The 14,617-nt window shown below is 38.5% G+C and overlaps 1 protein-coding gene across 5 annotated transcripts; it reads left to right on the top strand.

The window, feature by feature from the left end:
* The first annotated feature begins 3,621 nt into the window (after nucleotides 1-3,621).
* LOC124085025 (cytochrome c oxidase assembly protein COX20, mitochondrial) lies at nucleotides 3,622-9,874 on the top strand. 5 transcript variants are annotated; one of them, XM_046432514.2, is made up of 4 exons: nucleotides 3,875-4,028; nucleotides 8,941-9,055; nucleotides 9,178-9,241; nucleotides 9,636-9,874. In XM_046432514.2, the coding sequence occupies exons 1-4, from the start codon at nucleotides 3,987-3,989 to the stop codon at nucleotides 9,772-9,774; spliced, it is 360 nt and encodes a 119-aa protein (XP_046288470.1). In that variant the 5' UTR covers nucleotides 3,875-3,986; the 3' UTR covers nucleotides 9,775-9,874. The 5 variants fall into 5 exon arrangements, 4 of the variants coding, with proteins under 4 accessions (XP_046288466.1, XP_046288468.1, XP_046288467.1 ...); XR_009225714.1 differs by lacking the exon at nucleotides 9,636-9,874 and having other exon boundaries at nucleotides 3,622-4,028; nucleotides 8,919-9,055; nucleotides 9,182-9,214; XM_046432510.1 differs by lacking the exon at nucleotides 8,941-9,055 and having other exon boundaries at nucleotides 3,622-4,028.
* Nucleotides 9,875-14,617: the final 4,743 nt, after the last annotated feature.

The following is a 14,617-nucleotide window of genomic DNA, read 5'->3' on the forward strand; positions in this document are numbered from 1 at the left end:
AGATTTAAAAAAATGTGGCAAATATACACATGGAAAATTAATCAGCAAAAGAGAATAAAGTCATGGCATTTGCAGGTAAATGGAGTTAGAGAAGATAATGCTAAGTGAAGTTAGCCAATCTCAAAAAAAACAAATGCCAAATGTTTTCTTTGATATAAGGAGGCTGATTTATAGTGGGATAGGGAGCAGGAGCATGGGAGGAATAGATGAACTCTAGATAGGGCAGAGGGGTTGGAGAGGAAGGGAGGGGGCATGGGGTTATTAATGATGGTGGAATGTGATGATCATTATTATCCAAAGCACATGTATGAAGACACAAATTGGTGTGAATACACTTTGTATACAGAGATATGAAAAATTGTGCTCTATATGTGTAATAAGAACTGTAATGCATTCCACTGTCATATATAAACAAAAAAAGTAAAAAAAAAAAAAAAAAGAATTTCACCTCTAAATTATCAAAGAATAAAAATCATTAGGTAAGGTTCATTTTTCTATGCAAAAAGAAAAAAAAAACATCTAATGCAATATCTGGGGACAATCAAGAAGGAAAATAGGTCAACCTAAAGCTGAGGCCAGAAAGATGGAACTGGGATATGACTTCATGCCTTCCTTTGACATGCAAAAGAGGCAGGGCCCTAATATACATCACTGATCCCAGTGCTGGGAAAAAAAAAAAAAAATCAACTTTGTATCAGATGTGTCTTGAAAATAAAAGGCAAAAATATGGTTCCAGCTCTCAAAACAGCAGGGAGATAACAAATACATGGCAAGGTAACTTATAAATTCAAACCAAAAATAACCTCCAAGTGAGTATTTCAAGTAAGTATGATAGGAGTTGAGACAATAATTAACTGAACATTTAGCTAATGCTTAGCACTCAACCGACACATTTATTTTTAAAATTTACTTGCAGTACTGGGAATTGATCGAGGGGCCTCATGAACACTAGGCAAGTGTTCTACCACTGAGCTACAACCCCAGCCCTCTACTGAACAATTTATAACATGTGATCCTCACAATAACTATATAAAGGGAATTATTACTATCCTTATTTTATAGCTGGAAGCATAAGAGATGAAGAGAAGGGATAATCTTAAACTAGGATTGTTTGGGAGGACTCATGGAGGAGAGAATGTGTGTTGAGGGTAGGGGAGGATTTAGATGGTGCAGAAGGAGGTAGCAGTGTGCAGAGGAAATGGACAGCAGGGAATGTGTGTCAATCACCCATGGCAGAAGCAGTTTTCAGAAAATTTGTAGCTGATCAAAAACTTGTAGCCAATTCAAAAAGCTATTTAAAAAACAAAGAGACACAAGATAAGTAGAAAAAATAAGTAATTTTTTTAAAAGACTGCTTAATAAAGACCAAAAATTGGTCTTTTAAGAAAAGGGGGAAAAAAGAAAAAGAAAATTATGAATGAGAAAGGGAGTGTATAATAATTATTTTCAGAACTATGAGAGTATTTTTTATTATGGGACTCAAAAAGGTTTATGTAAGCAGGATGCCTTTCAGATTAGTGAAAAAAAAATTGAAACTTTCTATTAAAAATATCAATCAAAAGAAAACTGGTTAAAGGGTTACTAAGCAGCCAGTAAAATTAATAAATCTATGTAAGTCCCTTACATGAAAAAACATTACAAGATTGAATGGCAAGAGGTAAATTATAGAATGCAAATGACAGTGCAGTGCCACCTCAGTATATATCATATGTAGATGAATGAGACATAGCAGACTTTTTACCCCATATATTCCAGTGTTTCTTTTGTTTTGTTTGCAGTGCTGGAGATGGAACTCAGGGCCTCATGTATGCTAGGCAAGTGCTCTACCATTGAATTAATTATACCCTTGACTCCTACAGTATTGAGTTAACTGCAAAATATATGCATTCATGTAATAATTTTGAGGGGGAGGGGTACTGAGGATTGAACCCAGGGGCACTTTATCACTGAGCCACATCCCCAACCCTTTTTAATTTTTTTTTATTTTGAGACAGGGTCTCACTAAATTGCTAAGGCAGGCTTTCAACTTGCAATCTTCCTGCCTCAGCCTCCTGAGCCACCATGTCAGGCTCATGTAATAATTTTTAATTGAAAAAGGAAGAGAGCTTGGAAAAATACTTAGTTGATTATGTTTCAGAAGGATAGCAAAAGAGATTTTTACTTTTCACTTTATATATGTACATATATAAAATGTTAAACATGCAAATTACTGTGAAATTATTTTAATATAAAATAATACATATGAAAATATTTTCAAAGACTAATGAAATGGATCTCCACTAAATCTACTGGCATTTTTTTCAGTCACAATGAAAAATAAAGCAGGATGACTTAATGGTATTTTACCTGGTACTTTTCCAGTTCTCCTTCCTTTACAACATAATTAGAAATCACTTCAAAAGAATTCCTCATTCATTTATGGAATATTACTACCTTAAATATTACCTTCCAGACCAAGAGTTCAAAGAATAGCTGGTATAAAAAATTTTAGCAGAGAATCCAAAGCTGGCCAAGGATATCACCGACGGGTTTACTTTTTTCCATGCCCTAATAATTATTACAGCAGTATGTAATTTCTAACTGTCCAGGTTCCTAATTCTTTTAAAAACAAACCTGTCACACATAAACACATAAATATAAATCATATTGTGTGGGGGTGTTTTTTTCTTTTTCTGAGATTGTGCGTTTCACGTGATTGGAGAAAGGTATTCAATGAGATTTAAAAAAAAAAAAAAAAACAACGAAAGCGCTCAGTTCATGACGGTTAAATCACCATCTCTAACACAATTGGGCGCTATGTGCCAGGCTGCAGCATAACTGGAAGCAGCGTGACTCTGCACACAATGACAAGTCTGAATATTTTCCCCGGAATAGTACACTTTCAAAAGAAAAACTCGAGACATTTCAAACGCCAAGTCGAGAAATAGAAAGGTACTTAGATAATGGAGGCACAAGGTCAAGTAGAAAAATTTAACACAAAAAAGGAACCGAACTGACTGCCGAACAACTGGCCGGTGCCTTACACAGGACTGCACATCAGGTCGCAGTCGTAGGAAGGGTAACTTGGAACATCAAAAATTCACATCGCAGGCATTTTTCTCCTTGGACGTGAAAGTGCTTCATCCTCCCCGGCCCTGCTTCCACCCACCCACGGCTGGTGGACACCAACGTCCTGACTACGATGAAAGCGAGCTGTTCCCTCCATTTTGTCCCCAATCTCCTTTAAGCAAACTGAGCAGTGCTATTTTTAAAGACAATAAGTAATAAAACCAAGAAGAGGTGGTGTGGGGGTGGGGGCGTCGGAGCACAATTGCTGGAGGGAGGCAGGAGAGACTAAATGGCTGCTAGCGCAGAGAGCAGCAGCCGGTGGTACTGAGGGCTTGTTCTGAGCCCGGAAGAACAAAGGACACGTAGGGGACGAAGGCCGTCGAACTAGCGAAAGGCGACTTCCGGGCCAGGGACCCGGACAGAGAGCGCGTGGGGCTCAGCCAACCCCTGCCAGGGGTCCGCCCCGCAGGACAAAGCCGCGGCGGCGCGCGCGCGCGCGCTCCCTCCGCCGCGAACCGCCCTCGACGCGTGCCCGGCGCCCGGTGCCTGAGAAAACGCGCGCGCCCGGGGACGGTTAAAAATGGCGGTTGGGGGGGGCGGGAAGACGGGCCGCGTCGCTCACCCAGGATTCCAAGCCTCCCCCACCCTGCCTGGAAGCCGGGAGCCGGAGGTGGTTCGCCAGCCTGCCGCCTCCCACGCTCCCGGCCCTGCGAGCTGGTTGCAGGACACGGAAGATAGCGTAATCCGTCCGATTGAACAAAAAAGGTGGCAGCCGAGGCGCCGGCATGGCCTCTGCGTAGCATTAAGAACATTCCCTAAAATGGCGGCCGGCGCGCGGGGGCGGGCGGGAGCCAGCGGGCGGGGCGCAGCTGGCCTGGCTTCCGCTCCTGAGGCCTTGGGCGGACGCAAGGTGGGGCTGGAGGAGCCAACTGGTCCCCATGGCGGCCGTGCCGGAGCAGGGCGAGTCCGGGAAGGGGAAGGTAACGCGGGAGTGGCGGGGCGCACCATCTCAGAAGGGAGAGTGGGGCGGGAAGCGCGTAAGGACCCGGCGTCCTGAGTTTCCTAGGCTTGGAGCACGGGTCCCCGGTTTCTCCACCAGGCGAAAGCAAGAAACCATCATAACTATTACTAGTCCTCTCCCGCGCTTAGTGGCCTGGACAACCCTGTCCTAAACGAGGGGAAAGCGATCAGCAATATTAATGATTTGCAGGTTGTTATGAAACAGCCAGTACTGAATCCTTTGACAAAATTTTGCTGACGAGGACATTACATTGAATTTTGCTTGTTGCGAGATGAAAATGCTCCGAGGACAGGTACCTTGCCTTAAATGTGGCATTCTACACATTAAACAGATTCAGTAAATGTTAAGGAATGAAAACTTGGCTATATTCCGGTTATGTCCAGAGCAGAAAGGTCAGATGAAGGGGGCGGCGGGGGGATTCCCATTAGCTTTATTTGGACCACATGGCAGAGTGCAACGTAGTGGTGTAACTAATAGCCTGCCTAACCGGCATCCCTGTTTGTTGGCGCTCTCCCCTATTTAGTCCACTTCCACGGTTGTTTGCAAGAGCTTCCCGTAGTATAAACTATACAGTTTCAGCCTATTTAAAATCCAGTCCTAATCGCCCATTTCTTTCAGCGTAAAATCCAAATTCTTGGTGTAGTAAAGCTGAATTAGGTTCTCTGTCGCCTTCGAACGGTCTCATGAGACTCCCCAAAAGCAGACTGAGGTGTTTCCCTATCTGGCATTTTGTACGTAGCTTCACCATTACAGTATTGAGTGTCTCAAAAAGTTGCCGGGTCTCCGATTTTTGATCTCCTAGTTCAGTCTCCCTAGTAGCTTGTGTTAAAAGGTATGCATGGTGCCTTGCTGACTGATGTACAGAGGTAGTAAGAATGAAGGGAGAAAGTGGTAAGTATGGACCTATTTATTTGACTCACGAGTAGCAAAACAAGTTGTAGTCAGTGAATGAAAGGTGGCTATAGACCTTAACCTCAATATCACCAGATTTATGGGTGGTGGGGTATACCCCACAAATTGCTCATGAGAAAAGTAATACCTATCTAAATTCATCAGAGATGATGAAAATTATGTAATAAGCTGTGTCTGGATAACAGCCCAGGAAGTCAGAAAAGGAAGCCTGCAGTCATTTTTTTTAAAGGATATGTCAGTGATTGTTCCAGTACAACCCAGGGAAAATAACTATTTATTAGAATTAGCAAACCTAAGGTAAAACCTAGAGTTACCCTTTAAATTTTACTCATTATTGTCCTTCAAGAAATTTGAAAATGTAAAATTTGGTAGTTATTCACAAAAAGTGAAGTGTGAATTCAAGAAGTCAAACAATATTTACAATGTTACCTACACTATCTGGCATCAAACTTATATAGTAGGGATATGGTCTTCATCAAAACAGGCCAAGTCCCTGTCCTTAATGGAGCTCACTTTCTAGTAGGGGAATCCAACAATAAGAATTTCATTTACTGAGTCAACCATGTAAAGACCCAAGAGAAATGCAGTGTATTAGGTTTGTAGAGAAATGTCAAGGCCAGTGTGCCTAGAGTGGAGGACAAGAGACTAGAAAACAGAAGCAAGCAGGTATGAGATCACATGGAGGCCTTTGTAGTAGTGGTAAGGAGTATGTACTATACTGAGCATATTCAGAAGCCATAAAGAGTTAAGAGAATGATAGTCACACATTTTTAGAGTGATGGCAGAGAGACCTAAGATACTGTTGACAGATGTTAGTTTGGTAATATACTAAAAGTTGAGAACTAGTAGGTTCAGCACATATTTTGAACTTGCAAATACATTGTACATGGATTTGAAGATGAAAGGATGATTCTTTTTTTGGCTGGAAAATAATTTGAGTAGAGATGTCATTAAGAGAAAGGTTGGGGCTGGGGTTGTGGCTCAGTGGTAGAGTGCTCACTTAGCATACATGAGGCACTGGGTTCGATCCTCAGCACCACATAAAAGGTTTTGAGATGGAAAGTCCCGTTTTATGGAAATATTAAGATCAAGATTGAGATAAGAGGTATCAGTAGGCAGAGTCTCTTTCCAGAAAAGGGCAGCACTTCCAACATTTAAGGTCTACAGACAAAGCTGCTAGGACTGCCCAGGAGACATTACTGTATTCAGAACCAAGTTAAATTATTTAAAAACAAAATTACTAGATCTGTTCCACATCTGATAAGATGGATGCTGCAAAGTGGGTATCCTTGGAGTACAGGTGATAAATGCTTCACAGGCCAAAAACCTAAGAGTCATCCTCGCTTAATCTTTTTTTTTTAAATTCATGTCCAGTGTATCAGCAAAGAACCGTAAGGTTTCTAAGTGGAGAAGCACACCAAGGTAACTCAAGTAGTTTTGCTGGGAAACAAGAAAATTTTGTTATCATGATTATAATAGAAAAATCTCATGCACATGAGGACAAAAAAGTTCTTGTGTAGGCAGAAGGGAATCAGGTGCACAAGTATTGAAGATTAGTTCTAGATCACCTTTGCAACAAGAGGAAAAAAACATGGGCACAATGTAGGTCCAATTTGATCTGAAAATCTCTAGAGCGTCCAGTAGTTCCAAAGTGAACTGATAAATAGTTTATTTTTCAGTTTTCGGTGGACACGTCTTTGTATGTGGTGCTGAGGATCGAACCCGGGCCAGGCGAGCGCGCTACCGCTTGAGCCACATCCCTAGCCCCTGATAAACTCTTTAATAAAATCTAAGCTTTTAATGCTGGGGCTGAGCAGTAGTGCACTTGCCTGGCATATTATGAGGCACTGGGTTCAATTCTCAGCACCACAAATAAATAAAGGTCTATCAACAACTTAAAAAAAAAAAAAAGCTTTAAATATATCACTGCAGTTGTAGCTCAGTGGTAGAGCGTAGCATGCATGAGTTCAATCTGAGTTTAAAAAATTCACTGATCAGACAATGACATTTTAAAAAATTAGTTTAGCCAGACGTGGTTGTGAACAACTAAGCTGGGAGTGAACTGAGACAGGAGGATTAAGTTCAGTTCAAAGCCAGCCCCAGTCAAAACCCCTGATGATAAAGTAAGTCCTTGAACATCTTTCCCTTTTTTTTTTGGTACTGGAAATTGAACTCAGGGTTGCTTTTGCTTAACCATTGAAACACATCCCAACCCCTCTTTATTTTGGAACAGTCTGTAAGTTGTTGAAGCTGGATTTGAACTTGCCATCTTGCCTGGCACCCAGCCACAGAATGCATAAGATTTTCATGATGACTTGGAAAATGCTTCTCCTAAAGTCTTTTGCTTTCATTTATCAAAGTGACACAGCAGAAGTGACACAGGCCTCGGGGTCAGACTTCCATCACATTTACCTGAAGCCACGTTTCCACGTTGTGATATTATGAGCCTGCCAGTAATGACCCCTACCCCTAAATTACCGATTAGTTAGATTTGAGCTCAAGTTCACAGTATTGACACTTTAGACCAGTTTTGTTGAGGGTGGAGCTCAAGAACTATAATGTTTCTCTGATAACTCTTGTTTTCAAGCCAAGATTATTCCATTATGGACATTCCAGCAGCTCAGGAAGCTGAGACAGGAGTATCCCAACTTAAAGGTCACCCTGGACAACTTGGTGAGACCCTGTCTCAGAAGATCAAAAGGGTTGGGGATATGGCTTAAGAGTTCAATTCCTGATACCAAAAAGGGGCACCCTTATGCTCCATGGTCCAACCCCAAATCTGAATCCAAGTATGAGGGCAGACTTTAAAAGTTCAAGGTACCTAACTTATTTGGCAGGTATAATTTAGTACATTTAGTTAAAAACTGAACAGAATATAAGAAAACTGAACAAATTCTAAAAATATTTGCCACAAGAAGGAATCCAAATAGGTGGCAATGGGGGGGTGGGGAGCTTAAAAGAACCTGTGCTTCGTATAAATTGGATGAGTATTAGCAACGCCCCCTCCCCCATCTTAATCTAATTCCTAGAGGAGTAGGCTTTTTGAGGGTAACATATCAACGTAACACATTAAATTTCCATAAACAAGTCTCTCTATGTGAAAATTCACTGCAGATCATGTATTCATGTGAGAGTAGAGGGAAACAGGAGGCAAAGGGAGGTAAAAAAGGACAATCATCAAGAGTGTGCAATTTTTACTTTAATATGAACCAAGGCATTTTGCCTTTTCCAGCAGATTTGAGCCAAAGCAGCAAACATGGATGGAAATACAATTGTTATCATGACTTCGATTCCTGTCCTTTATTATTTCATCCTACAGAATCTTCCCACAATGGCCCCACACCATATGAACCTGTTTTTTAAAAAGTCATGTGAAATGGACAGTGGCTGGCTTCCTTTAAAAAGCAATGTTACTGAAAATTATCATCTCTCATTTTGTAAGACTTTTTTGGGAGGTAGTAGACTGGGCTCTGAAACTCTAGATTTGTTTATAAGAAATGTCAGTTAAATTTAAATGTCTTGTCTCTCCCAAAGGCCCTAAAAGACAGAATTAGAGTGACAGACATCCCAGTTAAATATAAAACCAATGAATGGAGAAAAGCATTAACAAAAATTCAGCTCTCCAGATTCCCAATTTGTCCCATCACACCAAGATGATATGATAGTACAGGCCCAGTGTACTCCCATGAAAGGTTGTTCTAACAATTGATATTCTTTTAGTTAACATCAAAATCAAAGTCAGCATTGCCGTTTCCCAAGTTACACTGCTTTTATACTCAGTGATGAAAGTCAAGTTTAATAATTTCTGAGGGCCTTCTGGCCAAATTTTCAAGGTTTCCAAATTAAAAGACATAATCAAAGGCAATGTAAACTGTACTATTCACATTATAATCTTGCCAGGTCACCCTGGACTAAAACATTTTCTTGTTCAATCTAGGTTCTTTTCTATTTTATCCTAGCCCTTTAAGCTCCTAGGAATTTTAGATGTTGAAAACATTCCCTGTGCACGGGATTCGATATTATATGGTTCATTGGGATCTGTTGTGGCTGGACTTGGACATTTTTTGTTAACTAGTGAGTATATTTATTTCTCTGTATAAAAACATTTCTTTGAGCAGTTTTTCAAGATGGATTAACTATAGTCTATAAGGCATGCATGATGATTATATTCTAGTAGTGATGCTTATTTTTGACAGGTAGAATTAGAAGATCATGTGATGTTGGAGTGGGAGGATTTATCCTGGTGACTTTAGGATGCTGGTATGTTTCCTAAGTATTCCTGAAATTCCATGATTTTAATAGGTTACCTAAAATTCAAATGCACATTCAGAGAAATAGCGAGGATTCTGGAAGTCATTAAAGACTATTTTTAAGGGAAATCTGCCTTACAAAACAATACTGCTTTTGCCTTTGCAAAAAAGCAATCTGTTAACTATCATCGTTTGTTGAATGCCTGAACAAATTTAATAAGGCCTCAACTATTCCCAGTGGTTTCTTCATGAGTATGTGTACAACTAGTATTCTGACTCCTAACTACCCAAAAACACTCCAAATTAGACTATTTGTAATTTTGTCTTTGGTAGTCACCTGTAAGCATTTTGAAATTGTGTTATATATAGTTAAATTCCTACAGAGATTTATCTTTTCTTACAAGGTTTCCCTGTAGGTATAATCATGCAAAGCAAAGAATCCAGGAAAGAATTGCCAGAGAAGGAATTAAAAACCAGATTTTATATGAAAGCACCCACCTTGATCCTCAAAGAAAACAAATCAGCAGCAGCAGCAGCAACTGAGCAACTCTGAGCGTAAAAATTCAAAACATCTCCCTCAAGTCAGTGTGAGCATTGGGACCAGCCACGTATTATGTACAATAAAACTCAAATTATGTGTAAATTGCAGTCTTTTTCTTTACTTGCATGAAAACTTCCAATATAATCTGGCCCTTACCTACTGCCAACATGGTATTCCTAGGTCATGTGTTTTATATAGTAGGTGTAGTGGGTATATCACCTCTAAAACAGAATTTATTGGCAGTGTGTAAGTAACAAATTTAATGACACTAAGTAATAGAATCTTGGATTATAGACTTGCCTAAAAAAACAAAACTCCCGATCTTCTCAACTGCTCATCACAATGCATACAGGGCTTTCACTTCTAAGTGAAATTTTTTAATTAGCACATGTTATATATGAAAATATTTCAGTTTAAAAAGCTGGTGTAGTGGAAAAAGAATAGCAGAATCATACATTTAGACAATCCGGTTAAAATCAGTGACCATTAAAAATCTACCCCCCAATATTTACTTATCCAGGAGAAAACTCCCTTTCTTATGGAATGAAGCTATTTCTGGTGTCAACATTACTTGTTAAGATGGATACAGTACATCTGTAGTCATAGCTATTCAGAAGACTTAAGCAGAAAAAACAAGCCCAGGAATTTAAGACCAGCCTGCTCAACATGGCAAGACCCTGTCTGAGGAAAAATACCTATTTAAATAAACAGCTTGACAGTTTCTTTAAATACTAAAGAAACGTGAGGGTGGTTTGGAGGGGGAGACACCAGTGAACTCAGATGTCTTTAAAGTATTAGTTATCTTGTTCTACTTCTTTTTCAAAGGAAAGGTGTGATTACTTTAGTTCTGTTCAGAAAGATCTCCCTCCCCACCTTGTGGCTATCAAGGTTACAGTACTTAGGGTGCAGAGGCTGTGTGATGTCAAACACATTCTGAGGAGGACCTGGATAATTAATAAAGGAAAGTTCCTGGAAAGGAGCTTGTAAAATCTGACCACTTCAATGCCTTTCTGATCTACCTCCATAAATCTGGCACAAACGAACATTCTACATTATTTGAACTGGCCATGACCAAATTGTTAAAAATTCAGTGATGAGTTCCCCATGTTTTAAGATGAGCACTAATCAGTAACCTGATATTTAACAAACTGGGTGGGCAGCTATTTATGCTCACAGCTTCAGTTTACTAACATAAATAACCTGTATAATTGGGCAGCTGGATTAAGTCAAGTCCTAGTTCTATCATACTTCAATTACATCTTACCCTGAAAGAGAAACCTCTCGATTGGTAAAATTTCCAATGACTTCACCATTAAATAAGGTCAGTTCATTTTCACAGCAGAATGCCTGCACAAACTGGAGACCTGGATTAAAAACAAAGTTATAATAAAATATTTAATTTAGTTGAATTACTTTTAAAATGCCATTACATACATTTACATGATCATTTTTCTTCTTGAACTACTGAAATGTTACAAAATGGTCCTGACACTCCTACTTCAGTCAATAATCTTCAAATCCTAACTGAAGTTTTGCCAAATCTGTCACACTGACCATTACAAATTAATCCATGTCTCTAATCAGAAATTTTTCACTTTCAATGCCTTTCTGATCTACTTTTTTTTTTTCATTTGCTTACACCATCTGGGAATCATAGTCACTTTTTCCTTTAGCTTTTCACATATTTTGTGCTTTAATTCTTGGAGTAGGCACTTTCATTGGGTCACTGGTATGTGCTACAGTGTTTCCTATTACATTCCTAAAGTACATGGCACAAAAAAGTAAATGAACTAAGTGTTCACCAACAGGTAGGATTCAAGACTTATACCCAATCCATACTTTCACATACTGCAAATTTTATTAAACTCAAAACCACCTACCTTCCACGCCCATTTGGGAGCTTCCAGCGCACCTCCATTGCTCCGTAATTCCAAAATTTCACACTAGGTGATATAGCAGTGGGTACCAGCTAAATAGCTGATTAAAATAGAATTACAGTTATTAGTTTTGAAAATTTTTCATGGCTTATCTATTATACTTGCTTTGACACTTTCTAAGATATGATTTATGTGTTTCCCCCCTTCCCTCACCCCTCCTTTTGGCTGGACTGCTTGCTTTTCCATCTCAGTAAAAGGACCTCAGGGCTTTTAAATTAATTTTAAGTTTTTCTCTGAACTTGTGATTTATGCTGAGTTCGGCAACAAGAAATCTTGACTACTCTAGAACCATTATTGTATTTGCAAGCATCTCTTTAGTCTACGTACCTCTAACTCCATCGCTGGTTTCCCTTTGCTTCGATTACATAATGCGAGGAGGTCTATATAATAAATTCAGGATTCCTGTTTATGCACTTTTCAGCAAAGAGCTAGGGATCAAACAGGGTTTGAATCCTTCTATTCCCAGATAAAAATCTGTGATGGGGTAAACTCACCCCTTTAAGTCATGTTAAAATATACACTATTCTTTGGGTAAAGCAGACCTTAATGAGGAAAGTAGAAAAATTAAAAACAATTGCTACAATTCTGTTTTATAATGGTCCTCTAGAATGAAATAACTTTTGGAAGCAACTTAAAAATTAGTCCAGTAATTAGCAGTTCAATGTGTCAATATATCCACTACCACCCAAATACTGGTATTTTTTACACAGCTTATTATGTACATTAAGTTCCATTTTTTAAATGCTTTAAAACTTTTTCTTAGTAAGGGAAAGCTGCTGGAACAAGAAAAATTACATTATGAGGACATTTTTTCAGAATTCCATTTTGAAGCTTATAATGTGAGCACTACAACGTGTTTCAAATATTTTTGAGTGCTTTTCAACCATTGCATTCACTTTATTCTTCTATTTTTCTAGAATAAGGATGACACTGAGTAGTCGTATCTCAAGATTATCAGATTATATTAATAGACAAAAGATTTCTTTTGTTCACTTTAAGTGTAGGTCAACCTAAAAAGTGGCATCTCTTCCACCATGTTTTTAGAAATTCTAATAAACCCGCTATCATATGGCACCCCCTTAGGGGATCTCAAAGTCATCATTTTCTGCATATACTGATTTCTTAAAGGATGAATTTCCATAGTAATGTTTCTTGCACTATACCATGAAGTCATGTGAAATAAAACGTGCCTTACCACATAAATTCAAAGCTCATTTTTGAAAAAAGTTTATTTTTTTATATAGTTTTGTTTTTCCTCATGTAAACAAACGGTCATGAAACCTTGAGGTGCCTGCTCTTTATAAGCCATTAGGTCAACTTTTTAGAGTAGAGCTGTTTTGCATTGAGCAAATCCTGATAGTGACATTGTTATCAGACCTGTATCCAAGTCCTCTCATTTCACCTAAAGACATTTTTCTGGAGAACATAGTGGAGAAAAATAATTTCCTCTAAGCTTATCAAGACTTTAATTTAAACTTCAGACTTACAACAGTATATTATATGCTCTGGACTGGCATAATGAAAACTCATACCAAGTCTTCCCCATTTCTTCATCTTAAGTTCTAAATTTAGTTTTCTAAGCTGATTTTACATTTTGAAATATGAATTTATATCATTGATTATCCAAACAGGACCTCAAATCTGTTTTCCTAAAACTAGTATATTTGTGTATTTAGTATAAAAAGAACAAAGATTTGGGGAATCTAAGGACAGAAAAATATCCTAAACTTATTTCACATTTGAACTCTGGAAATAAACTGCTGCAAGTAGGGAGACATAAAAAGTTTAACAGAAGGAAAGGACTTGGGTCTTTGCATGTATTCCTGTAAACCTATGCAAGAGGACCATCGACTGCAAAGAGAATACCAAGTATTTCACTTCAGGTATTCAAGGGAGAAACTGGGAAATGTTATATAACCTGTACATCAAGGTTACCAGTTGCTCTTCCCCATCTTTTAGTAAGTTTTATTTTAGGGTGATCCCAGAATCCTAACATAACAACTGTTAAATATACAAGCATCAATTAATTTGGAATACCTATTAGAATCACTGGAACACATTTAGTTGGGCCCTTTTACTCTTCCACACAGCACATTCACATGGACAGACTAAGGAAAAGGAGATGAAATTTAAATCAGCATTTTTTTCTTTATTATACTTTTCCAAAATAAAAAATAAAGTACGTTGGAACCTTTTATTATTGTACTTGTCCATGACTGTCTCTTAACTAGGTACCTTTAGAAACTGCCAAATAATTTCTGATCATTAAGTATTAATTTCGTCTTCTCTGTAGGCTTTAACACTATTTACATCACACTTTTGTATATTCTAGCCCTCTTTGTTGGTGGTGGTTTCATTTAAATTTTTTGGCTAATATCCATTTGTAGCAATGCTTCAAGTGCTTGCCACATACATTTTATTAGGCAAAACTGATTCTGTTTCCCATAGTACAATGAAATGGGACTGAATAGAAAAAAAAAAAACACTACAAAAAAAAAAAAAAAAACCAGTAACTTGGTAGATATCAGATGCTTTCAGCTTTTTAGCCTGCAATCCCTGAGTAACTTTCAGTACTGCATATTATCAAGCAGAACATGCTCATGATTATACCATCACCAAGCATGGTGATTTTAACAGTGCAACCTAGGAACTAAGCCTTTATAAGACATTTTTCCAGAGGCTAGCCTCATCTGTCATTACCTCATCTCTTTCAACTACAGTAAATTTTCTTGTACCCACAGATTAAGATGTTAAGCCAAAACCCCATACCTCAAATGTAGGCTGAATCTTGGCATGAAAAAGAAACCTTAGGTTTATATTCTAAAGGAAATTAGGCTATTATTAAGTTCCTTGCTCTAATAACTAAGTTATGCCAAAAGCTCACCTAACCAAGCAAGGATTACTGATG

Source organism: Marmota monax, unplaced genomic scaffold (genome assembly GCF_021218885.2).
Source record: "Marmota monax isolate L192 unplaced genomic scaffold, Marmota_monax_Labrador192_F-V1.1 WCK01_AAM20220418_F8-fsc00090, whole genome shotgun sequence".
Taxonomy (NCBI): Eukaryota; Metazoa; Chordata; class Mammalia; order Rodentia; family Sciuridae; genus Marmota; species Marmota monax.

Bases quoted from the DNA above. Each gene is read 5' to 3' on its own strand.
- LOC124085025 (XM_046432510.1), top strand. From the start codon at position 3,629: ATGGCGGTTGGGGGGGGCGGGAAGACGGGCCGCGTCGCTCACCCAGGA. The intron at 4,029-9,177 runs GTAACGCGGGAG...TATTTTTGACAG, and splicing joins GCGAGTCCGGGAAGGGGAAG to GTAGAATTAGAAGATCATGT. The intron at 9,242-9,635 runs GTATGTTTCCTA...TTTTCTTACAAG, and splicing joins CTGGTGACTTTAGGATGCTG to GTTTCCCTGTAGGTATAATC.